The 25,575-nt window shown below is 37.3% G+C and overlaps 1 protein-coding gene across 1 annotated transcript in view; it reads left to right on the top strand.

The window, feature by feature from the left end:
* Nucleotides 1–19,861, top strand: part of STAP1 (signal transducing adaptor family member 1) — a 46,955-nt gene extending 27,094 nt beyond the window's left edge. The window contains exons 6-11 of the mRNA XM_045473881.1: nt 1,034–1,090; nt 4,051–4,223; nt 5,714–5,842; nt 13,903–13,972; nt 17,517–17,613; nt 19,206–19,861. Coding sequence (XP_045329837.1) covers nt 1,034–1,090; nt 4,051–4,223; nt 5,714–5,842; nt 13,903–13,972; nt 17,517–17,613; nt 19,206–19,228 — 549 coding nt within the window. The 3' untranslated portion in view covers nt 19,229–19,861. The remainder of the gene's footprint in view (nt 1–1,033; nt 1,091–4,050; nt 4,224–5,713; nt 5,843–13,902; nt 13,973–17,516; nt 17,614–19,205) is intronic.
* The last annotated feature ends 5,714 nt before the right edge of the window (nt 19,862–25,575 follow it).

Raw genomic sequence — 25,575 nt, 5'->3', positions numbered from 1 at the left:
GAATCATATGTCTGGGGTTGAATTCTGGCTGTTTTATTCATCAGCTGTGTAATTGTAGGCAAGTTACTTAACTCCTTTATGCCTTGGTTTCTTCATCCACAAGTAAGTCTTTACTCAGATGTATCTCTCTTACTGAGACTACCTGGACCATTTTATTAAAATTGCAACCCTTTTCCTCTCCCCTAGCCCCTAATGACATTCTCAATGAAATTCTCAATTACCCTGCTCTACATTTTATTCTCCCATTTATTTCCTTCTGACGCTACAATATTTACTTACTATTCTACTTAGGATATATTATTCCATAACTAGATCCAAAATTCCAGAACAAGGACCTAGAATAGTGCCTAGCCCTTAAGGTACTCAATAAATATGTTAAATGAGCAAATCTATAAAATAAAAATTTCTTAAAGTACCTTTTACAGAATTACCATAAAGATTAAATCATTTAATGTGTGAAGTACTTAGAACAGTAGCTGCCCCTTATAAATACTTAATAAATGTTTGCTATATTAGTAGGATTTAGAGCTAAGAATGGGAAATTTTTAAGGACTAACTATATTGGTCTTACCTGGTTGCAAACTTAAAGCCAGTCAATATTAAATACCAGTGGGGTGGATCAACCATTAACTCACACATTGCAGAAATAAGTGAATAACATTTACTTTTTTAAAAGTAAATGTGTATGATTTTACTTGTTTGGTAAGCAGATAGATTGAAGCTATATACTTCTGACAAAAGAAAATAGTTTTGGAATTTCATAACATACACATTGTCTTAAACAAAAAGGAAAATGAATTGTTTCTTCCTTTCAACTAATTTAAAGTGCTTTAAAAATTACAACTGACTTTTTAAAACAATGTGCTTCAATAGAAAGATATGCATTTTGTCAACCTTGCTGGGTTTTGATAGCTTACACATTTGGAGTCTTATGAAACAATCATACGGAATTCTAAAATTACCTGAAGTTAATAAAAGTGTTAATGTTCACACTTATGTCTTTTCTTCTTTATGTTTTTGTTTTCATCTTCAGACAGAAAACGCAGAAAGTGGGGAAGAGTGGAGAGGCTTCATTCTTACAGTAACAGAGGTAGGAAGGACATTACTTTTGATTGATTCATTAATTCAACAAATATTTACTGGATACTGACTATGAACCATACAGAGTGAAAAGGGTAAAGTGAAGATACAAGAATTGAAAAGGACAGATATATACCCGTACATTTACTCATGAAATTTATATTTGTATGAGGTGAATGGAAAGGAAGAAAGGCAATAAACAAAATAGTTTAAAATTGTGATAATTGTTATGAAGAAAATAAACCAGGCCATGTGCTAGCTAGAGAGTAACAGGTGGTCAGGGAGATCTACTTTTTGGTCTTTTGACACAATGGTTCTTTGTATATGCTGTTACAGCTTATATAGCATCATCTAAAATACTTTCCAATTCCTTTCTTATTCATTTAATACGTATTTATAAAATGCTGAGATGAATTTTATGAATAACATAAACAATATAACAGAAAGACCATCAAAATGAATATTCACCTTTAAACATTTGTTTAGTTAGTCTTAAGACAAAAGGATGCTTACCTGTTCAACTCCCATGGCATCTTCTCAGAGACAAATAGTAAGATCTACTGCTTATAGTTAACAGTTGCAGCAGGATGTCTACCATAATTTTAAGTGAAGCTTCTGTAGCAACTGTCTTATAAACATTAGGTACTTTAAGAGCCAGCCCCCAAAGAAGGACCATGTTCTCTGATACTTTTAGAGAAGAAGTCAGTTAAGTACAGACTATCCAAAGCGAGTTCCTGAGTAAAGGCTTTGCAGTCACATGAGATAAGCACTGCACTTTACTGAGATGATGGATGCTGGGGTTTTTTTAGGTTTCCTTATTTATTTTAAGAGAGAGAGACAGTGCAAGCAGGGGAGGGGCAGAGAGAGGGGGGGAGAGAGAATCCCAAGCAGGCTCCATTCTGTAAGCACAGAGCACAAAGTGGGGCTCAATCTCATGAACTGTGAGATCATGACCTCAGCCAAAACCAGGAGTCAGATGCTTAACTGACTGAGCCACCCAGGTGCCCTGATGCTGGCTTTTTATATCAGCCAATAACAGGTGAAAGTTGGACGTTCAGCTGCCATGTAGGGAAGTCTTAGGAGGTTAGAAAACTGGACGAGTTAAAGATGTGAAAGACATTTTGACTTGTGTGGAGGAAGAAACTCAATGGGGAAGTCCACTGATGTTGTGAAAAAGCATCTTTGTGTGGCACAGCACTTTTATATTGGGATACAGGTATCCCAAGGGTATATGAGTAGGTATCAAAGAGAATACCAAAACCACTGGAAAGCCTTGGGGTGCATCTACCTGGTACACTAAGTATGTTTTGGCAAAAAGAAATTGTTTTTTAGTTTTTTTCCTTAAGTTAAGGATAAAAAGCATTATTTTAATTAAAATGTACATAATTATATTACAGAATGCAAAATAAAATTCATGTGAATTTCCAAGAGAAGAACAGTTGTCTTAAATTTTGTGCTGTATAAATGTTTTTTACTAGGTTCCCTGAACACTCTGTGTACATTCACACCATGCTGTTGTTAGGACAGCTTTACCAGAAGTTCGAGAAACATAGACTGTAGTTGAAAGAGCAGAAAAAAAAAAAAAAAAGAAAGAAAGAAAGAAAGGAAAAGAAAGAAAGAAAAGAAAAGAAAAGAAATGAAAAGATAAAAAAGAAAGAAACTTTGCTTTTGAATTAAATAAACTGGAGTTTGAGTCCACAATTTTCTAGCTATGTGACCCTGTTAGTTATTTAACTTTTCTGAACCTTTTTCTTTCTCCTGAACCTTTTTTTTTTTTTTTTTTTTTTTTTTTTTTTTTTTTTTCCTATTTGTAGAGTAGGGACAACATACCTATCTGATAGGTTCGCTGTGAGGATTTGCAATAGCACAATGCTTGGGACATAATAGGCAATTAATAAGCAGTACCTTCCTCATTAGTTTCTCCTCATTCTATTATTTTCTGGATTGGTATATAAGGAAATAACTGTACTGATTATTAGCTTAGCTAAGTTATCCAGAAAAACAGTCTCTAATCATTTTTTATTGTGTACCCTTATTCTGTTTTTATTTCAAACTTCACAAACACACATATATGCACATATATAAGATATAAACAATAGGAATTAATAAGCACATGTAAATAGGCCATAAGGAGATGTAAATCAGGGGTACGAATATCAGGAGGGATAGGTTACTCAATCCAAAATACATCTCTAGAGAAGGCTAAAAGAAACTAAGTACAACAGTATCATAATCCTAATGTGTGAATGAAAATTTGAAATACACACACAGATACACCGAAGTCTAGACCTCTGGCTACAGATGCTCGGTCATCTAACGAATAGTTCCATCTGAACCCTATGTTGCCATATGGCTGGTGCAGCGAATTCCAGGTTAGCTGTGGGACAGCAAGGCACCTCACTGGTACTTTGGGACTTAACTGGCAGCAAGAACTAGTGAGGTCAGAATGAAAAATGAGAGATATGTTGTTACTTGAATTAGCCTGTAGTGAAAGGTGGGTAGACTTTGCTATGTGCCAGGCCAAAAGGAACAGTTCTAGGAAGAAGGAAGAAGATTGGGCACATTGTGCAAGTTAAAGCTGTGTGGTTGGCTTGAAGGCAGTTTTTTTTTTTTTTCTTATGTCTATTTTTAAGAGTCAGAGACAGAGAATGAATGGGGGAGGGGTAGACAGAGAGGGAGACACAGAATCCAAAGCAGACTCCAGGATCTGAGCTGTCAGCACACAGCCCAATGTGGGGCTCGATCTCACAAACTGCGTGATCATGATCTGGGTCGAAGTCGGCCACTGAACTGACTGAGTCACCCAGGTGCACCTTGAAGGCAGTTTTAAGACACCAAGACCCTCTATTCATGATCCTCTCCATCCATGTCAGATAACTGAAGCTCCTTAGGACCACAGCGGTCTCCTCTTTGCTGAAATCACTTAGTTACTCTGCTTTCTTGTTTGCCTACTGACTTAATTGGTTTCAGCTCTCAGTTCCCCTACACGTGTCACTCCTTCCTGGGCAAGTAATTCGACTGCAAGAAGTCCTAGAGAGAGAGAAAAGGAGGAGGATTGAGACAGAGCGGATACCGAGTTCAGCTATAGAAAAGGAGCAGGAACCTACTGAAGATTATGTGGATGTACTGAACCCTATGCCAGTGTAAGTGTACCACAAACTCTTGTTTGCTTATTAGATTGTTAATATTAATTTCTAATTATCAAGGAGAGTGAGCCATTGACCTCATTAAACCAGGGATAGTAAACTGTCTTGTGGATGAACATTAGATCTCGGAGTAGATGCCACATTTCCTCTTCTATGTCATGATCACCAAAATTCAAAATGCAGGTTTTACCGCATAGGAAATCCCCTTCCACCCACACCTTTAGACCAAATAGATATTCTTTCCAAAGCTCAACCCTAAATAAAAACTGCTATGTAGAAGGAAGGAAAAGATGTTGGTTTTTTTTTTTTTTTTTAACCATGCAACTCCATGGTTGACTGTTTTTCTGTCAGAAAATTAGACCAAAGAGTTTCAAGTATCTGAATGTTCTATTCAGTTGTCTAATCAGTGAGTACTGATTGAGCTTGTACTTTGAGGAAAGCCCTGTGAACAGTGTAGAAGGTGTTGGTGGGAAAATGAAGAGGCACAGACAGGCTGAATCCAGCAACATCCTTATTTTTCACTCTTATATTGCTGAAAAGTGTGGCTAAGATTGGGATCCCTTTCCTCCTGAAGTCGAGGTCTTCTTGTCAGGGAAACTTACGCTGGTACCACCTGCGACATCAGGTTCTGCTCTGTACAGTCTAGCTGTACTATAATTGCTGACACCTGCCTACCATCACTCTCAGCTGAAACCAGTGACATTTGAAGGACTGATAGGTTAAAAGTCACACAAACTGCCTCTTTTTCTTTTTTCCTCAATAAAACAAGTAATATGTATTTTTACAAATAGATAAAAAGAATATTAAAACCATTCTTTTTCCCACCACACAGAGATATTCACTGTTAACCTTTTGGGGAATTGCATATCTTGCCGTATTTTTCTCTGTTGAAAAAACCCAGACTTTTCATTGACTACAAAATTTATTATAAAAATGAGAAGTGCTTTCTTAAACATTTATGCATTAAAATAGCATCAATGCCATTGGAAAGCCATATTATACCAAAAGGAGTGGATTCAGATATGCCCTTAAATATCAGTTATTTAAAACAGAGACCATAGAAGAGAACCATCTATAGAAATGTTTTGTATCCCTGAAGAGAAACCACCAACCAGTATTATTTATCCAAGAGCTTATTATAAACTGAGATTATGAACTGGAGATATACTATTAATTCTTATTTTAGATTTTCAAATGGTAATGGTGATTACATACTGACCAGTAGGTAACTTTTCAGATCCTCTTTGGTTAAAGAAAGAGGTTTGGAGGGATAAGGGAAGAAAGACCTTAATTAAGCATAAGTGTACTTAATAGTGCCCCAGGCTTGTAATAACAGAAATTATATCATTGTAATTGTAGTAATAAAACTGGGAATTAAATTAAGAAAAATTAATAACTACAGCTCTTAGAGTTATTTTGGTAGCATCTTTTTCAAGTAATGATCTTCATCAGTTAAAAAAACCCTGTTTTTCATCTCACCTTTATAGATGTTTTTATGCGGTGTCCCGGAAAGAAGCAATCGAGATGCTTGAGAAGAACCCTTCTTTGGGAAATATGATCCTGAGGCCTGGTAGTGACAGCAAAAACTATTCCATCACTATCCGGCAGGGGATAGAGTATGTTTAATTAAAAAAAAAAAACATATGGAATTGTTAAAAGCACGGTATCACTTTAAAAGGCAAAGTCACACAAGATCAGCAGCTGCTGTGTGTTTTGTTGGGGCTAAAGATAGAAACACAAGAATAGAGAGAGAATGTTATAGAAACAATGCTAAAGACTGAGCCAAGGCTAATATTTACTGCAGGGAAGAAGAAGAATGGACAAATTACTTTGATCTTGAGTGTAGTTCTATTGTTCATTCATTTCAACAAATATTTATTGAACAACTACTAGATGGCCAAGTAATATGTTAGGTACTGAGGATGGAGTAGTGAACAAAACATCATCCCTGGTTTAAGGAGTTTACATTCTTGTAAGGAAACATGGACTATAAATAAATAGCATAACTAAAAATTCATATATATGGTAATAAGGTCTATAGAAGTAAAATAAAAGAGGATGAGGGAGATGGGAACTGTCAGAGACGATATATAGAGAAACGTTTTCTTATTGCTATTGTTGTTTTAATACAGAGTGGTCAGAGAAGGCCTACTTTATTAACTGACATTTAATTAAGCAGGGGCCTGAAGGAAGTGAGGGAACAAACCTTGCCCAGGTCTGGGACAAGAGCATTCCCAGTAGCAAGTGCATGTGCCCAGAGGCAGAAGTCTGGGTTTGTTCAAAAACAGAAAGAGGCTGCTTGGTGATGCCAACAAGGAAACAGTGGTAGATGAGATTCCAGAGGTGGGGGTGGGGACCAATTGCTCTAAACCCTACAGGTCATTGTAGGGACAAGGGTTATATAGTCTGAATGACACGAGAGGTCACTAGACCGTGATGAATGAAGACGTGACATAATCTGACATCTATAAAAAGGACTGCTTAGGAGTCTGTTGGAAAGGTGAATAATTTCTTTCTGGTAAAGTGGCTTACCTTTGATGAAATCAGTAACACATACAGAAGTTGATTTTTCCATGTAGCTAAGGTGGTTGGATCTTCGAAGGTCCACTCCAGCTCTCAGGGTCCATGAAATCTCATATTTCAATAGGTACTCTAGGTTAGTTAACACTTTAACAAATGATAGTGAAATTAAAATACAGATTTTTATCCTAAATGAAAATGTTCAATAAGTAATTATCTTTCATATAAAAATATAAACAGAACTTTGATTCTTGAATGTATTATTCTTTGTGGGGATAATATTCCATCAATTATTTTAGCTGCAACATTATCTACCAGCCCACTGTAAATATTAAATATGAAGACACTGACCATGAATAAAGGCAGTAAAGAGAAAATAATTACAGTGAGCCATGGCCCAATCAGCTTCATCACTTGCCAATTACTCCATATAAACAGGGACCTGTCTTTATACTTCAGCCATGTGCACCGAATAGATGGCAAGAATGATAGACGGCAGATCAGATCCTGGCTCTGTGTGTGAAGAGACTCCGTGTGTGTGTCATTTTCCACAATGAATATCTATGTTAACTTAATGCTCTTGTGGTTTCATTATTTTTTATTATAATGCCTGACACTTGGGGTTGATGTATTTTCTTTAATTTTTTTTTTTTAGTTTATTTATATTCCATTTAGAGAGAGAGCACAAGCAGGGGAGGGTCAGAGAAAGGGATAGAGAAGACCCTAAGCAGGCTCTGCACCATCAACACAGAGCCTGATGTGGGGCTCGAACTCAAGAACCTTGAGATCATGACCTGAGCTGAGATCAAGAGTCAGAGGCTTAAGTGACTGAGCCACCCAGGTGCCCCGGGGTTGATGTATTTTCAACTAATATGGTAGAATATCACAGATTAGTCAATTTTAATTTATTTGATTTATAATTTAATTGATTATTTTGAAACAAATCCAGAAGAAATAAAAATTGACTGCCATTAAATATAGGGGGGCTTAGAAGCGTCCCTGGGAGAAAAGTGAATTTTTCTGTTGAGTAAATCTTGGTCAAGAAACTTGTCCTTTTTCACGGTTTGGGCAATTGAATATCACATAGAGTACAGAATGCTTTTAACTAATTTACTTTCGCTTTAAAAATGAAGAGCATATAAAACTGAATTAAAATCTATTTCTCAGATTTTCTAAAAAAAGAAATTTAATCTAATTGCTTGAAAGCTAAATCACACAAGAGAGTGATTAGCTTTTCTTCCTTCATTTTATTCTTGGTTGGATTGAGTGTTTGATCCATCAGTATGTGAACGCTGTGTTATTATTCTGTATAAAATGAACAAAGTCCGGAGACCTAATGACTCTAAAGACTGTATGTTTCCTGCACAATAGCAGCCTGGTCTCTTTAAGGTGGTCTAGATTACCCCAACTTTTGCATTGCATTTTCCATACATGTGAGCTATCAGAAATAAGTGTTTTCTTTTTTTCTTTCTAAGTTTATTTTTTATTTATTTATTTTTTTTTTTTTAATTTTTTTTTCCACGTTTTTATTTATTTTTGGGACAGAGAGAGACAGAGCATGAACGGGGGAGGGGCAGAGAGAGAGGGAGACACAGAATCGGAAACAGGCTCCAGGCTCTGAGCCATCAGCCCAGAGCCCGACACGGGGCTCGAACTCACGGACCACGAGATCGTGACCTGGCTGAAGTCGGACGCTTAACCGACTGCGCCACCCAGGCGCCCCTCTAAGTTTATTTTTTAAAGCTTTTTAATTTTTTTGTTTCCTTTGTTTTTATTTATTTATTTATTATTATTTTTTAAATATAATTTATTGTCAAGTTAGCTAACATACAGTGTATACGGTGTGCTTTTGGCTTCGGGAGTAGTAGATTCCCATGATTCATCGTTTACATACAACACCCAGTGCTTATCCTAATTAATACCCTCCTCAATGCCCATCACACATTTTCCCCGCCTCCCCCACTCCCTTCCACCCTCAGTTTGTTCTCTGTATTTAAAAGTCTTTTATAGTTTGCCTCCCTCTCTGTTTGTAACTATATATATATTTTTTATTTCCCTTCCCCAATGGTCTTCTGTTAAATTTCTCAACATCCACATATGAGTGAAAACATATGATATCTATCTTTCTCCGACTTATTTCACTTAGCATAATATCCTCCAATTCCATCCACGTTGTTGCAAATGGCATGATTTCATTATTTTTCATTATCAAATAGTATTCCATTGTGTGTGTGTATATATATATATATATACCACATCTTTTTTATCCATTCATCAGTTGATGGACATTTGGGCTCTTTCCATAATTTGGCTATTGTTGATAGTGCTGCTATATAACATTGGGGTACATGTGCCCCTCTGAATCAGCACTCCTGTATCATTTGGATAAATTCCTAGTAATGCTATTGCTGGGTTATAGGGTAATTCAATCTTTAATTTTCCGAGGAAACTCCACACTGTTTTCCAGAGTGGCTGTACCAGCTTGCATTCCCACCAACAATGCAAGAGGGTTCCCCTTTCTCCACATCCTCGCCAACATCTGTTGTTTCCTGAGCTGTTAATTTTAGCAACTCTGACTGGTGTGAGGTGGTATCTCAATGTAGTTTTGATTTGTATTTCTCCGGTGATGAGTGATGTTGAGTATTTTTCATGTGCCTGTAGGCCATTTGGATGTCTTTTTTGGAAAAGTGTCTCTTCATATCTTCTGTCATTTCTTCATTGGATTATTTGTTTTTTGGGTGTTGAGTTTGATAAGTTCTTTATAGATTTTAGATACTAGCCCTTTATCATTTGCAAATATCTTCTCCCATTCTGTTGGTTGTCTGTTAGTTTTGTTGATTGTTTCCTTTGCAGTGCAAAAGCTTTTTATCTTGATGAAGTCCTAATAGTTCATTTTTGCTTTTATTTCCCTTGCCTTTGGAGACATGTCAAGTAAGAAGTTGCTGCAGCTGAGGTCAAAGAAGTTGCTGCCTGTTTTCTCTTCTAGGGTTTTGATGGTTTCCTGTCTCACATTTAATTCTTTCATCCATTTTGAATTTATTTTTGTGTATGGTATGAGAAAGTGGCCCAGGTTCATTCTTCTGCATGTTGCTGTCCAGTTTTCCCAGCATCATTTGCTAAAGAGACTATCTTTTTTCCATTGGATACTCTTTCCTATTTTGTTAAAGATTAGTTGTCCATATATTTGTGGGTCCAGTTCTGGGTTCTATATTCTATTCCATTGGTCTATGTGTCTGTTTTTGTAAAGCTTTTAAAAAATGTTTATTTATTTTGAGAGAGAGAGAGAAAGAGTGGGGGAGGAGCAGAGAGAAAGGGAGAGAGAGAATTCTAAGCAGGCTCTGAGCTACCAGTGCAGAGCCTGACACAGAGCTTGAACCCACAAACTGTGGGATCATGACCTGAGCCAAGATCAAGTCTGGCCACCCAGGCATCCCTAAAGTTTATTTATTTTTTTTAAGAGAGACAGAGCACAAGCAGTGGAGGGGCAGAGAGAGAGAAGAGAGAGAATCTCAAGCAAGCTTTGAGGTCAGGGCAGAGAGCCCAACAGAGGGCTTGACCCCATGAACTGTGAGATCATGACCTGAGCCAAAATCAAGAGCTGGACGCTTAACCAACTGAACCACCCAGGCCTCCCAAGATATAACAGTGTTTTCTGCTCTAGGTGTGGTTTGTGACCAAATGCAATATGTTTCTATACTTAGGATATGAACTTCATGCCATAGTTTTTACTTATATTTGTCTATATTTAAACTCCTGTCTGGCAAAGGAGTTCATATCAAACTTACATAATTCTAATTTTAGTAAACTTATTTCCAGTTTGAATTCATATAGAAATCCATGCCTTTGTACAGCTGATGGTCCTAAAAACATAACATTTCCTCTCCCCTCCCCAAAGTTCATATTTAGAAAGAGTGAAAGGAATGGTCAAAGTAGAGCATTCTAATGCTAGAGTCACTATATGCTCACTTAGGCTCAGGGAAATAGTTTGTGGTTGGAAATGGATAAGAAAAATTTGAACTGTTGTTGTACCAGTTTTCCTTATGAGTCAGAAATATCTATGATGTTAGCGACTGTTCTGTGCATTGCCTAATGCCTCAAAATAGAACTTTCAGAGTGCCTGATTTCTATCTTCTGTTTAACAGAGGATAGCACTTGTAGAGAGTAGTAGAATGTTAGCTTGTCAGACTGTAGAGCTTAATGTAAAGATTTAATGTAAAGCTTAATGCAAAAATTTAGATGATTAGGAAGCACCTGAACATAGGTGAGTAACAACCCACAAAACCAATTTATTGTCTTATAGGTTATAGGAGAAATATGCAGGTATGCAAGTTTAAGTGAGTGTATCTGGCAAAACACTGGCTGAAAAGGACAAGCTAGTTTACAAAGCAGTACTTGAAAGTAAAATTATCTCCATCTGTTAACAAACCAGTTGTGGGAGGGTAGATTGATTCTTCTCCGGAAGAAGCAAAAGTCATTCAGTGTCAAAGTATCAGGTGACTCCTCTCTTGATACAAAATACCATCCACCTTTAGCCAGCCCAGTGGTGTGTGAATTCATAAGACGTAGAGCTGTTCTTACGACAAACTTAGTGGTTTGGCTTTGTTTTCTAAAAATTGTTATGACTACATGGCAAGCTAATAGTATACACACTTTGGACATCCATTAGCCAAGGAAACAGAAAATATTGACCCCAAATTAACTCCTGTAAAAAATTGGGGTCAGAAGTAAAAAACAAGTACTTATACCACATTTAAGCCACACACTTGTTAAAAGACAGGTTCCTTCTTTTTTGAGGTCATTGTCAGGAAACCTCAATATAGCACATTTTATCAATCTTGTTCTTTCCTCGGTCTTGATTTTTTTGGAGAAACAAAACAAAGTATGAAAGAAAAACAAAAGTCTAAAATGAGACTCAAACTCTAAATGACTTCAATGGAATTTTTTTTTCCTACCATTCTGCTTCAGAATTTAGTCCTTCTAGTCAAAAGCTCCAAGAGACCCTGCTCATCTTTGCTACCTTTCCTCCCACAGTTTTGTCGTGAATAATGATGATGATGATGATGATGATGATATAGTGGCTATTATTAATAACAACAATCATTGTCCCAATTTGTGGGTGCTGTGTTGGGTGCTTGACAAGCATTTCCTTCAGGAACAATAAAAACGAACAGTTTTTTTCTTTTTTCATGTTTTACAAATGAAGCAGTTGAGCCTTGCAGAAACAACTAAGTTAAAATGATAAATTTAAAAAGTATCAAAAATAGTTATGATTTACTATATGTCTAAATGTGCCAGACGTTGTACTAAGGACTTCTCAGACAATAACTTACAATAGCCCTGTAAGGAATGGCATTTCCATGTCTGTTTTATAGATGAAAACATGAAGGGTGAGAGCTTACACAATAGAATCACAATGTGAACCTAAACTTTCTTGTTATAAAGATCATGCCCTTCAAGTTTTCTATCAGTCTTCCAAGGAATAATAATCACTTATTTTTAGGAATACAGGAATTCTAATTGGAATGGGTGAGAGTTTTCAAAAGTAACTATATGATTATAAAGATCTCTTCATGTAGAGATAAAAATAAAGCTAGAATCAACCACCCCAAAAGAAGGTATCTCTGTCCAAAAATGTTTCCTTCACCAGTCTGTTACTGATTCCTGAAAGTTCAGCAATAAAGAATACTTTTTAATTTTAATTTTTTTCAAAGGGGAGAGGGTTTGTTAGGCTTTATGCAATGGTTTAAAAGTAAAGCTCTACAATAAGCCACTGGAATAAAAGTATTAGCTATTTTCCAATGTAATATTCAATTGAGAGAATGAATATTTGGATATAGTAGTAGATGAGGAAAAAGTCCCTTAAAAAGAAGTGTACTTCAGTCCTAGAGGCATGTGACCTGGAAATGGAGAGAGGATTGATTAGGAAGAGGTGGGGAGGGGCTCCCGGGTGGCCCAGTTGGGTGTCTGACTCTTGATTTCCACTGGGGTCCTGATCTCACGGTTCGTGAGCTCAAGCCCCACATCAGGCTCCATGCTAATAGCATGGAGCCTGCTTAGGATTCTCTCTCTCCCTTCTCTCTGCCCCTACCCTGCTTGTGCTCTCTCTTAAAATAAATGAATAAACTTAAAAAAAAAAAAAAAAAAAGAAAGAAGGAGGGAGGCCCTGCTAACAAGCTTAACCTGATAGACAGCTTTTAGACTGCTTCTGTGTGATGTTGAATTAGTTTCTCTTTCAAGCAAATGGCAGTGTAATAAATGCTTTTAACTTTTCAACATTAGAAGAAGTCCTGGTTGTGACATTGTTGTCATATGAATCAAGGGAATTCAAGGCAAACCTACTGGCTTCTCTCAATATAAATTAATTCTATCAAATAGCACTTTAAGATGAGCTTGCAATATTTTAAAACTTCAGTTTCATAAATATTTATCGTGTGCCTAATGCTGGAAGACAAAGGTGAATTTCTATTCTGTGCTTCTTGTTCTTAAGCAATTCTAGTCAGTAAAAAACCATGTGTTTGGGGTGGTAATAATTTAGAGTGCTATGTGACCACAGAAGAGGAATCGCATTACGATTCCTCTGCTGTACTTCCATTGTCTCCTACATTCGTATAGTACCTAATACTGAGCGTTTTCCCTGTCTCTAAGTCAGCCCTGAAGTTAGTGGATATCCAGAGTGGTATATGAGCTAGCAGGAAGAACAGCCATTCAGGGATTTCTGATAGGATAGCGATAAGGTGGAGTAGAAAGTAATTTGCTTTCAGCAATTTTTTCTACTTCCCTTTTATTATAGAGGATATATATTTGATTTGTATGTGCCTACATAGGATCTTATAATGTTGCCTGCTTTGTAAATTACTAGCATTAAAAAATGATTTCAGAGCCTGAAGATTTTCTGTTCTTGATTCCTTTTTTTTTTTTTTTTTTTTTATTCATTCACCCACTCAATGACTCAGGTTTCCTATATCCGTAGCGTATAACCCCCCAAAAGAGACATACAGAACCAGGTAAATAATAAAATAAAACCCTTTTTTTTCCCCTAACTATGGGAATGGATACATAGGTTTTACTGTACAGGTGATATTTTATACTCACTTTAGTTTGATTTGATCCAGTAATATACTCAAATGGAGAGTAACATTTTTTTTTTTCATTTTAGCATGCCAAGAATCAAGCACTACAAAGTGATGAGTGTAGGAAAAAACTACACCATTGAACTGGAAAAACCTGTAAGTAGCTATTTCCTTGTTTTTGATGAATTTTCTTCTGCTTTTCCCTAAATCTACCTTATAGAATTCAAAGAAAGGTAGAAAAGTAGACCCCTTGCCTAGGAACATAGTGCTGGTGAAAAACAGCCATGTTAAGGAGGCCTGAACGTGGCAGATGTCAGGGTAAGAAGTGAGGTATAAGCGCAGGGGGATGTGGCACAGTAGAAGATAATCTGCTAAGAATTCTTTCTACTTTTGTTTCTCTGCACTCTTTATCAATAGAGTTGCTTCAGGGAGAGAATATTTTTTTGTTAAACATCTGTTGTACATCCTCCAACTATATGTATTTCAATACACTTATTTCTAAAGGGAAAAATTCTGTGCGTGCCTAGTCCTCTTATACCCATCATGCAGAAGTTCAGAAATGCCTGTCATAATAGCAACATAATCATGAAGAAATGGTTTGCTCTTGATCTGCAGCCCCTCTGTTATCCCAACCAACTTACCATGGGGCTAATGATATAATATCAGAATCACAAAGTCACTGTATTAGAGAGCTAAGTACTTTACCGATACCATTTAATTAATTAATTTTAATGTTTATTTATTTTTGTGAGAGAGGGAGAGACTGAGTGAAAGCAGGGGAGGGACAGAGAGAGAGGGAGACACAGAGTCCGAAGCAGGGTCCAGGCTCTGAGCCGTCAGCACAGAGACTGACATGGGGCTGGAACCCACGAGCCATGAGATAATGAACTGAGCTGAAGTTGGACACTTAACAGACTGAGCCATCCAGGCGCCCTCCACCCCACCCCGATACCATTTAATGTCATCCTCACCATTACCTTGAGGTAATGCCTGTTATAGATGTTAGAAAACTGGCATTTACATTCATCTCAACCAATGAAAATGTAGTAATGTGGCTGTGGTCCCAGATGCCAGAAAAGGGAATATAGTTGTGTGATCTTAGGCTGCAGTGGCAGGGAAGATCGGACCAGAAAAGTGATATGACATAAATGGAACTGAAGAGTTGAAGATACTTATTTTAACTTCTCTAAAATTAAGTTCTTCTTAATGCCTCTGCCTCTCTAGGCCCACTGTGTTAATCAAATAGAGAAAGGGACAGTCTGGTTGAATTTTTTTTTAATGTTTATTTTTGAAAGAGAGAGAGCGTGAGCAGGGGAGGGGCAGAGAGAGGGGGACAGAGGATCCAAAGCTGGCTGTGCACTGACAGCAGAGAAACTGGTGCGTGGCTCGAGCGCAGGAGTCATGGTATCCTGACCTGGGCCGAAGTCGGACGCTTAAGTGACTGAGCCACCCAGGCGCCCCTGTATGGTTGAATTATTAATGTTTAGACCATGATTCTTTGAATGCAGTGGTGACCTTTGCCAAAAGGAGAGAAGCTGCCGATTTGTACATCCCACTTACATCTTTGCCATAAATGTCTCTCAAAGCTTCTCAGTTCTCACATCCATGACTGCCAGGGCTTTTTCAAAAAATTCTAATGAAGGAAACAAAGAACTAGATTGCTCAGGGATAACCCAAATACCAACTGACTGGAAGCAATCAGGAATAAGAATGTACCTCTGTGACTGGTGAACTGGGGCTCATTTATCCATAATTAGCCTGAACAATCCCCTGGATTGTTCTTTCACCTTCCACACTCCCTAACACTACCCCTCAACCAGATTGTCATTCTATGAATTCTTTTTCTTTTTCAAGGTTACCAGGGATATTCAGGCTTAACCTGATTTTACTTTTATAAAAATATTAGCTTGTCAACATCACTCATCATCTGGGAAATACAAATCAAAACCACATTGAGATATCACCTCACACCTGTCAGAATGGCTAACATTAACAACTCAGGCAACAACAGATGTTGATGAGGATGCTGAGAAAGAGGATCTCTTTTGCACTGTTGGTGGAAATGCAAAATGGTGTAGCCACTCTGGAAAACAGTATGGAGGTGCCTTAAAAAATTAAAAATAGAACTATCCTACAACTCAGCAATTGCACTACTAGGTATTTATTCAAGGGATACAGGTGTGCTGTTTCAAAGGGGCACATGCACCCCAGTGTTTATAGCAGCACTATCAATAATAGCAAAAATATGGAAAGAGCCTGTCAATGGATGAATGGATAAAGAAGATGTGGTGTGTATGTGTGTGTGTGTGTGTGTGTGTGTATACACACACACACACACACACACACACACACACACACACAATGGAGTATTACTCGGCAATCAAAAAGAATGAAATCTTGCCACTTGCAACTAGTGGATGGAACTGGAGGGTATTATGCTAAGCGAAATTAGTCAAAGAAAGACAAATATCATATGACTTCACTCATATGAGGACTTTAAGAGACAAAACAGATGAACATAAGGGAAGGAAAGCAAAAATAATATAAAAACAGGGAGGGGGACAAAACAGAAGACACTCATAAATATGGAGAACAAACAGAGGGTTACCGGAGGGGTTGTGGGAGGGACGATGGGCTAAATGGGAAAGGGGCTTAAGGAATCTGCTTCTGAAATCATTGTTGCACCATGTGCTAACTAACTTGGATGTAAATTATAAAAAATAAATAAGTTATAGGAAAAAAAGTAAAAATATTAGCTTGGGGGTGGCAACACTTTTCAGCTACTCTTAGTCAAGTAAATGATCCTGTTCCAGTGAGATATTAAAGTGCTAAATTTTCCAGCTTTAACTGTTCTTTGTTTTCAAATGGAAGAAACCAAATAACTAACTTAAGCAAAAAAGGATTTATTTAAGAACATAGGAAGCAGGAAGCATATAAAATGACTGGAAAGCTGGAAGACCTTCAGGGACTAGGAAGCAGTTACTTGTATGGTTGACCCTTGAACAACATGGGTTTGAAGCGCCTGGGTCCACCTACATGTGGATTTTTTTTTTTTTTTTAAATAAAGAGTAGTACTGTAGATGTATTTTTCTTGTGATTTTCTTAATAACATTTCCTTTTCTCTGGCTTACTTTACTGGAAGAATACAGTATATAATACATATAATATACTAAGTATGTGTTAATCAACTATGTTATTGGTAAGGCTTCTGGTCAACAGTAGGGTATTAGTGTTTAATTCTGGGAGGAATCAAAAATTATAACATGGAATTTTGAGTGCATGGGGTTGGCATTCCTAACCCCCTGTTGTTCAAGGGTCAACTGTAGTAAGAACCATCTAATTAGAAATCTACTATCCTTTCTTGTTCCTCTACTCAAGTTCAAATTTCTGGCCTAGCCTGAGTCACATTCTTATCTGGTAACTGGGTAAAAGCAGCATACCAAATTATTGTCCACCAAAATGTATCCAAATGGGAAAAGGGAAATTTCTCAACAGGGAATTAGATATTATAAAAGAGAAATACAATGCATGGGTAGGTAAACCTTGGCCATTCATTCAATACCTCATTGAAGTGAGGTATTGATGTGTTTTTCTAGAGATCAGGAAATTCACAGTAGTCTTCATTAAATTTCACGCGAGCTTTCTCTTACTCTATCTTTACACAGATGACACTGAGCCTACTCTCACTTTCTTTAAACAGGTAACGCTCCCAAACCTGTTCAGCGTCATTGATTATTTCATGAAGGAGACTCGAGGAAATTTACGACCATTTATATATTCAACTGATGAACACCTTGGTATGTTCTTCACTTCATTGCTGTGTCAAGGAAAGCAAAACAAAACAATAACCCCCTGCCCCTACTCTCACCCACCATATATGATTTGTAATACCAGCCAGGTAGGAATGTAGTTCAGCCTTTAAATTTATCGATTTGGATGCCATTTTGTCACTAACCCTGTGGAAAAAAAGGGAGTACCAATATATCCTAGTGGATAGAGTATTGGCCCATTCTAGAGAGAGAAAAGCCCAAAGGCATGTATTGTGACTACTAATTTCATCCATTATTCTACTTGGCTTTATCAAACAAGTTCAGAGATAAGAAGAAAACCATGCTCTATGGTTTCCATAGAGTCATGGAAACAAAACAGAGAATTTAAAAGTATGATCTGTCAACAATATCAGATACTCTAGTCAGATTAAAATGTATGATGATTAAGGAGAGGCTAAGGGAACTGGCCATTAGGCAGTAGAGGACTTGAGAGAGAGGCTTATTCCACCATAAAGACAGGAGTCAGTCTAAAATAACAAGGATGGAGTGGGTGGTGAGGAACTATAGATAAAAATTATAGTCAGGACTGGCTACAGAATTTGTGGGTCCCCTTGTTCATAAACTATTAAAAATTTCAAAGCAGTGATAACAGATCATTAAACCAAGAATGGGACCCTATGCAATTGCATAGTTCTCATGACCATGAAACTGGCCCTGTTTGCAGTCCAGATTTAGCTGGGCAGGAGGGGGCTGAAGGTGAACCTTTCTCTCTGTCCTTTGAAACAATTCCTGGTACACATGGTCATTTGACAAAAGCTGTGGGCAGGAGAGAGAAAATATCTCCAGCTTGTTTGGATTCAGTTATCAAAGGAAGTCTCCATTCCTACAGATTATGAGGAAAAACAACTTTGTTTGGCTGCCTGCATCGGGGCATATCTGGAAAGTCTGGTTAAATTTCAAAAGCCAGTAAGTTTAAAAGTCCAAGGTCGCAAACATAGTGATGATTCCTGTGATGCCAAATAATTAAAGAAACTCAGAACCTGAAGGAAATTTAGGAAAATTATCTAGTACAGTGTCTCACTCTGTATAGAAATAACCTGCATACCCAGAATTAGAAAATATTTCTAAGATGCGACCATTCAGCTTGTTTGAAAATTCCTCATGATGGTCATCTCACTGATTTTTGAGGCAGTACACTTCACTTTTGATCAACTCTCATGTTAGAGAATTCTTCCTTGGTATTGAATCAGAAACATTTCTTCCTTTAACTTCTACATATTAATCCAATTTCTGGCTTTGAAACAACTCAGGGTTTTAAAAAGTCCATCAAATATTTAAAAGTAGCCACCATGCCCCCCTCATCCCCCCGCCCCGCCTTAGTCTCTCTCTGTCCTCTATAGGTTATTGGTTCCTTCAGCTCTCTTACTCTCATCTTTGACCTCCTCTGTATACTAATTTCTTTATACTAATTTCTGAACATCTGTCTTAAAATAGAACTACAAAGGAAGAACATATTACTATAGACATGGCTAGAATAATTTATTACCCTTAATGCAGGAAAACACCATTTGTAGAGATTTTAACAATTAACTACTAATATGATATTTTTTTTTTTCCAGAGACCAAAGGATTTCCTGTATGATCTCTAAAACTGAAAAAAAAAAATGTTTAGGGTGGCAGGGATTGTGATATAATTGCTTCATGTCAGTTATCTAATACTGTGTAACAAACTACCCTAAAATATGGTAGTTAAGTCAGTAACCATTTTATTCACAATTCTGTGCTTTGGCGATTTGGATTGGATTCAGCTGGGCAGTTCTTCGCTAGTCTCACTTGCTGTCACTTACACAATGGTAATTAGCTGGTGGCCTGCCTGGGGCTGTATGTTTCAAGTTGGCATCATTCACACATCTGATGCTGGTGGTCAGCTGGATCTGGCTGTACCACTCTTTTCACATATTCTCTAATAATTGAGTTAGCTCAAGCTCTCCCACACAGATCTCGGATCTGTTAAGAAAAGGATAGCTCAAATCCTTGGGCTAGAAATTCTTAGTGTTAAGAATCAAGTATGGCCCTGTTGGAGGTTTTAGTATGGCAGAAACTGTGAATTAAGTAAATAAATCCGAGAGTGAAGTGTCTTATGTACAGGGGCTGTACATCTTTCTTTTTTAAAAATTTAATTTACATGCAATAAAATTCACTTTTTGGTGTATGGTCCTATGAGTTTTGACAACCACCACTAGAATAAAAATACAGAAAGTTCTGTCACCTCAAAGAAATGCCCTAATTTTCTTTGTCATCCCTTCCTTCTTTTCACCCACAATCCTTGGCAACTACTGATCTGTTTTCCATTCTCCAAAAGGTCATGTAAATGGAATCATAAAATGGAAACTTTTGAGGCTCATTACTCTCACTCATCATAATGTCTAGATTCGCACAAGTGTGTGTATTACTAGCTTATTCTTTTTTTTATTGCTGAGTAGTATTTCACTGTATGGAAGAACTAGTCTGTTTATCCACCCAACAATTTAAATATATTAGGGTTGAGGTGCCTAACCCCCATCCCCAGGGTTGGTTAAATGTCTGACTTCAGCTCAGGTCATGATCTCATGGTTCATGAGTTTGAGCTGCACATAGGACTCTGTGCTGACATGGCAGGGCCTGCTTGGGATTCTCTGTCTCTCCCTCTCTCTCTGCCCCTCCTCCTGCTCAAAATAAATAAATAAACAAACAAACAAACAAACAAACTTAGAAAAAATAAAATGTATTAGGATTGTTTCCACTTTTTGGCAATTACTTATTAAACTATATAAATATTCATTTTGCCTAACCTCTTTGCCTAACCTAAGATCACAAAGATTTTTCTTCCTATATTTTCTTCAAGAAGTGTCCTAGGTTTTATGTTTTACATTAGATCTATGACTCATTTGAAATTCATTTTTAAGGGCGAAATTAATTTTATTTGCATTTATGTGTGTAATTGTTCTAGCATCACTAGCTAAAAAAAGATAATCTTTTCTTAATCAAATAGCCTTTGCACCTTTGTAAAAAGAAAAAAAATCAATTGACCATATTTTTGTGGGCCAATTTCCACTGAGGTGTATTCCTACCCTTTTGCCAATACCATGCTATCTTGATTACTGTAGACTTACCGTAATTCTTGAAATCAGAAGGTATGAATCCAATTCTGCTTTTTCAAAATCGTTTGGACCAATCTAGTTTCACTGCCTTTCAGTATAAGTTTTAGAATCAGCACATTATTTACAGAAAAATCCTCTAGAGTTCTGACGTGGATTTTGTTGAAACTTTAGATGAGTTCTGAGAGAACTGACATCTTGACAATATTATCTTTCAATTGAGGAATAAATATATCCCTCCAGTTACTTAGGTTATCTTTGATTTCTTTTACTGTTCTTTGTAGTTTTCAGCACACAGATGCTGCACATATTTTGTTAGACTAATACCTATTTAACTTTTGGTGCTATGGTGAATGATGCTGTTTTTAACATTTTGGATTCCAATTATTCATTAGTAGTAGACAGAAATACGATTTTTGTATATTGATCTTGTAATTCCAAGATTCTATTTGCTAAACTCATGTATATATTTCTAAAAGAGTTTTTTTTTTTTAAAGATTTCTTGTAATTTTCTATGTAGAAATCATTCTATCTGTGGATACAGATAGTTTTAGTTCACACTTTCTGATTTGGATACGTTTTATTTATTTTCCTTGTATTATTGCACTGGCTGGGAGGTCCAGAACAATGACAGATAGAAATGGTGAGAGTGGACATCCTTACTTTGCTTCCTGTTTTAAAAGAAAAAACACTTCATCTTTCACTAATAAATACAATATTGGCTGTAGGTTTCCTGTTTTGTTTTGTTTTGTTTTTAGAGAGAGAGAGCATGAGCAGGGGAATGAGGTGGTAGAGGGAAAGGGAGAGAGAATCTTAAGCAGGTTCCATGCCCAGCATAGGTTCCATAGCCCAGCCTGATGCAGGGCTCAATCCCATGACTGAGATCGTGACCTGAGTTGAAATCAAGAGTCAGATGCTTAACAAACTGAGCCACCCAGGTGCCCCAAATTGTCTCATTTTATTTCTCCCAGCAATCTTATGAGGAATGATTATTATCCTTGTTTTATGATGAAGAAAATCACCACTTAAGCAGTTTTCACACAAGGCTAAAGTCAAAAACACGAGTAAATGAAGTTGGAATCCAAACCTGTTTATTTCTGAAGCCTTTTTTAAAAACCTCAGTAATTCTGCATCTTCAGTGATAGATATTTATATATAGATACTGATATGCTCTCTCTTTCTATCTCTCCTCACTCCATCTTTTCCTTTCTGTGTGTTGGGAGTCTGGGCTGGGCCTGTCTTAGCTGGGTCTTCTGCATTTTTAATAAAGGTGTTGGCCAGAGCTGGATTGTCATCTGAGACTTGACTGAATAAGGATCCACTTCCAAAGTCAGTCAGGTTGTTTGGAGAATTCATTTCCTTGCAGCTCTGGGATTCATGTCAGCTGGATTCTTCAAAGATAGCCACGAGCAGGAAGGTGGGGGATGGGGATAGAGAGCAAATCTTCCAGGAAGATGGAGTCTTATATAATGTAATAAAATTATGGAATGACATCTATTATACAATGTAACATAACCATGGTATTGAATCCCCCACTTTTGCCATATTCTATTGGTTAGAAATCAAGTTACAGGTCTCCAAACTACCCTTAAGATATGGGGTTTACACAATACATGGATACCAGTAAATGGGAATCTTGTAGGTCAATTCACTACAAGGTACACATGCTTTTTTTTTTTAAATTTTTTTTTAACATTTATTTATTAGAGACAGAGCATGAGCAGGGGAGGGGCAGAGAGAGAGAGGGAGACACAGAATCAGAAGCAGGCTCCAGGCTCCGAGGCATCAGCACAGAGCCTGACTCGGGGCTCGAACTCACAAACCGCGAGATCATGACCTGAGCCGAAGTCGGACACTTAACCGACTGGGCCACCCAGGCGCCCCGACATATGCTTTTAGGATTGTTGTCTTTTTGGGGATTAATCCCTTTATCATTATGGAATTTTCCTTGTCCTGGAATGCACTTTGATATTAATAAAACCACTCCAACTTAAAAAAAGCGTTTGCATAGTTTTTCAGTCCTTTTACTCATCTGTGTCATTCTATCTACCTAAGCTAGGTTTCTTGTAGGCAACATATATTTAAGTTTTTGCTTTTTAAAAAATCCATTCTGGGGGCGCCTGGGTGGCTCAGTTGGTAAAGCATCCGACTTTGGCTCAGGTCATGATCTCGCGGCTCTTAAGTTCAAGGCCCGCGTTGGGCTCTGAGCTGACAGCAGAGCCTGGAGCCTGCTTTGGATTCTGTGTCTCCCTCTCTGTCTGCCCCTCCCTTGCTCATGCTCTGTCTCTCTCAAAAATAAACATTAAAAAAAATATTTCAAAATCCAGTCTGAAAATTTCTGACTTTGAAATGTCTATTTACATTTAGTATGGTTTTTGATATGGTTGGATTTATGTCTAACATTTTCTCACCGGTCTTCCTGTTCCCCAACATCATCCTGACCTCTTTTTGATATGAATGCTTCTTAGTATTCCATTTTTATTTATTTATTGACTTTTTGGCTATACTTGTATTATCATAATGGTTGTTCTAGAAATCACAACATACATACGTAACTTTTCTCAATCCATTTAAGGTTAATAATTTTGCTACTTCAAGGAAAATGTAGAAGACTTGTAACCACAAAGGTCCCTTTACTCTTTCCTCTAAGTTGCCTTGTACATTATATCTACATAACAATGAGAATCCCAACAAATTATAATTTTTGTTCTCAATAGTTACATTCAAGAATTTGAGAAAAGAGAATTTCCTAGGTATTTCCCATTCTTGTTGCTTGTTTTCCTGTGGTATCATTTTCCTTCAACTTGAACTACTGAGCCCATCAAGTGAATCTTTTATTTTAGATATTTTTTTCATTAAAAAAATTCTGCTTGGTTTTTATTTCTTTGTTGAGAATATCTATCCTTGATTTGTTTCAAGAGTGTTTATCACCATCTTATGGAGCACAGCTCATTAAAGCCTTTGTCTGATAATTTCAACATCTTGGTTATCTTCATTTTGGCGTCTGTTGTCTTTTTGACAGTTGGTCACATTTTTTCTGATTCTTTGTCTACCATGTAATTTTGGTTTGTATCTTAGACATTTTTGGTATACTAAGTCACAAGCCTCTGGAGGGTTTTTATTTTTAAAAGCAGACAATCATTCTAATTAGATTGAACCTATTCTGCCTTACCATTTGTGGGAAGGGGTTCCAGTATCAGTTGTTTGCAAAACCATTGTTATATTGGTTTGGGTCTGTCTCATGCATGTGTGTATCAGGGATTGGTCTGGGACTTAGACAGTGGTTTATAGTTTAGTTATAGACTATACACATACATAATAAACTACATGTATAGACAAATAAACTGTTTATCTTATATAGTTTGGTGGTTTTTATTTTACTTCTCAAAGCCTTTGCTGTTTTGCCTGTTCTGTGCACGGACAGATTAGGGGTGAGCCTGGAACTTATGTCACTTCATACACAGAACTAGTGGGTACGTTTTCAGCTCTCTCACCTCTCTAGAATTTCCCTCACTCTCCAACTACCAATGATCCTTTTTCCTGGTCTTCTAGGTAAAGATAGGGCTTCTTAACAGTTGGAGCCACCTGTGCTGCCATGTAGTTCTGTGAAACTGGGGATGCCCTTGGGAAAAGACATTAAAAGAAGAGAAAGAAAAAAAATATTCCAACCTAAATCCAACCCTTGACCCTGGCAGTCCTTGCCCACCCTGTCCACCCATTCTTTAGGCCACAAGGTCCACTTTTCATAGGTTCCTTAACCAGAATCAGCTTTCTCTGGGGGTGTTAGGTGCTTATGCTGTCATCCATTGCTACAGTGCTGAGCCATCCTCAGAGCAGGGTCAGAAGAGAAAAAAATAAAGAATGGAAAGAAATAACCAAAAATGGTCTGTTCACATAAAATGTCAATGCTTTTAGAAACAGACAACCAGATTACTATTGTTCCGGTGACTGAACTGGTTCAGTTTGCTTTGCGATCAGAACAAATTAGTCAACATCCCTGGATTTCAGATTGCCTTGTTAGAAGAGTTAGGGAGCGACATATGAACATATCGAATTAGATGGTCACATGAAGAGAGACTTCAAATAATTAGACTATCTTCTGTAATGTATTTTCTTTCAAAAGCAGAAAGATGATGAAAGAGTAAACTGGAAGAGTACATGAAAGTGGAAAAAGGACTTAAAAAAAAACCTACAAAAAGACCAAAACCCACCTTGACAAATAGTGTGTAAGCTTTAAGGAAACTGTGGGGAACCTTACAATTGTTTTAGGAGTTTAGGCTCATAGTTGCTTGAGGCACAGTGGGGATGCTGGGGCTGTGAGCTTTAACTTGCCTCAAGTTGGGAAATGGCAGTTGTAGACCACCTAAGGGTTAAAATCTGGAGACTTGGAGAAAATTAAGGTGTTTCCAAAAACATACTATCAAAAAGAAAATGAGATTTTCCTTGATCCTGATGTTAATCCATGTCAACATTCAACTTTTTCTTTGACACCAAAAGGAAAGAACAATGATAAAACCAGGATGATCAAAGATATTTCCTTAATTTATTTTTTCCAATCTCAGAAATCAGCAGTTTAATGACTTTTTTTTTTTTTCAACGTTTTTTATTTATTTTTGGGAGAGAGACAGAGCATGAACGGGGGAGGGGCAGAGAGAGAGGGAGACACAGAATCGGAAACAGGCTCCAGGCTCTGAGCCATCAGCCCAGAGCCCGATAGGGGGCTCGAACTCACGGACCGCGAGATCGTGACCTGGCTGAAGTCGGACGCCCAACCGACTGCGCCACCCAGGCGCCCCAGAAATCAGCAGTTTAAACTAAAAGTCACTTTAAAATATGGTAGGGTACATAACTG

This window comes from Leopardus geoffroyi, chromosome B1 (assembly GCF_018350155.1).
Source record: "Leopardus geoffroyi isolate Oge1 chromosome B1, O.geoffroyi_Oge1_pat1.0, whole genome shotgun sequence".
Taxonomy (NCBI): domain Eukaryota; kingdom Metazoa; phylum Chordata; class Mammalia; order Carnivora; family Felidae; genus Leopardus; species Leopardus geoffroyi.
Note: the sequence above shows the minus strand (reverse complement) of the source record. Positions and strands in the feature narration are given on the sequence as shown.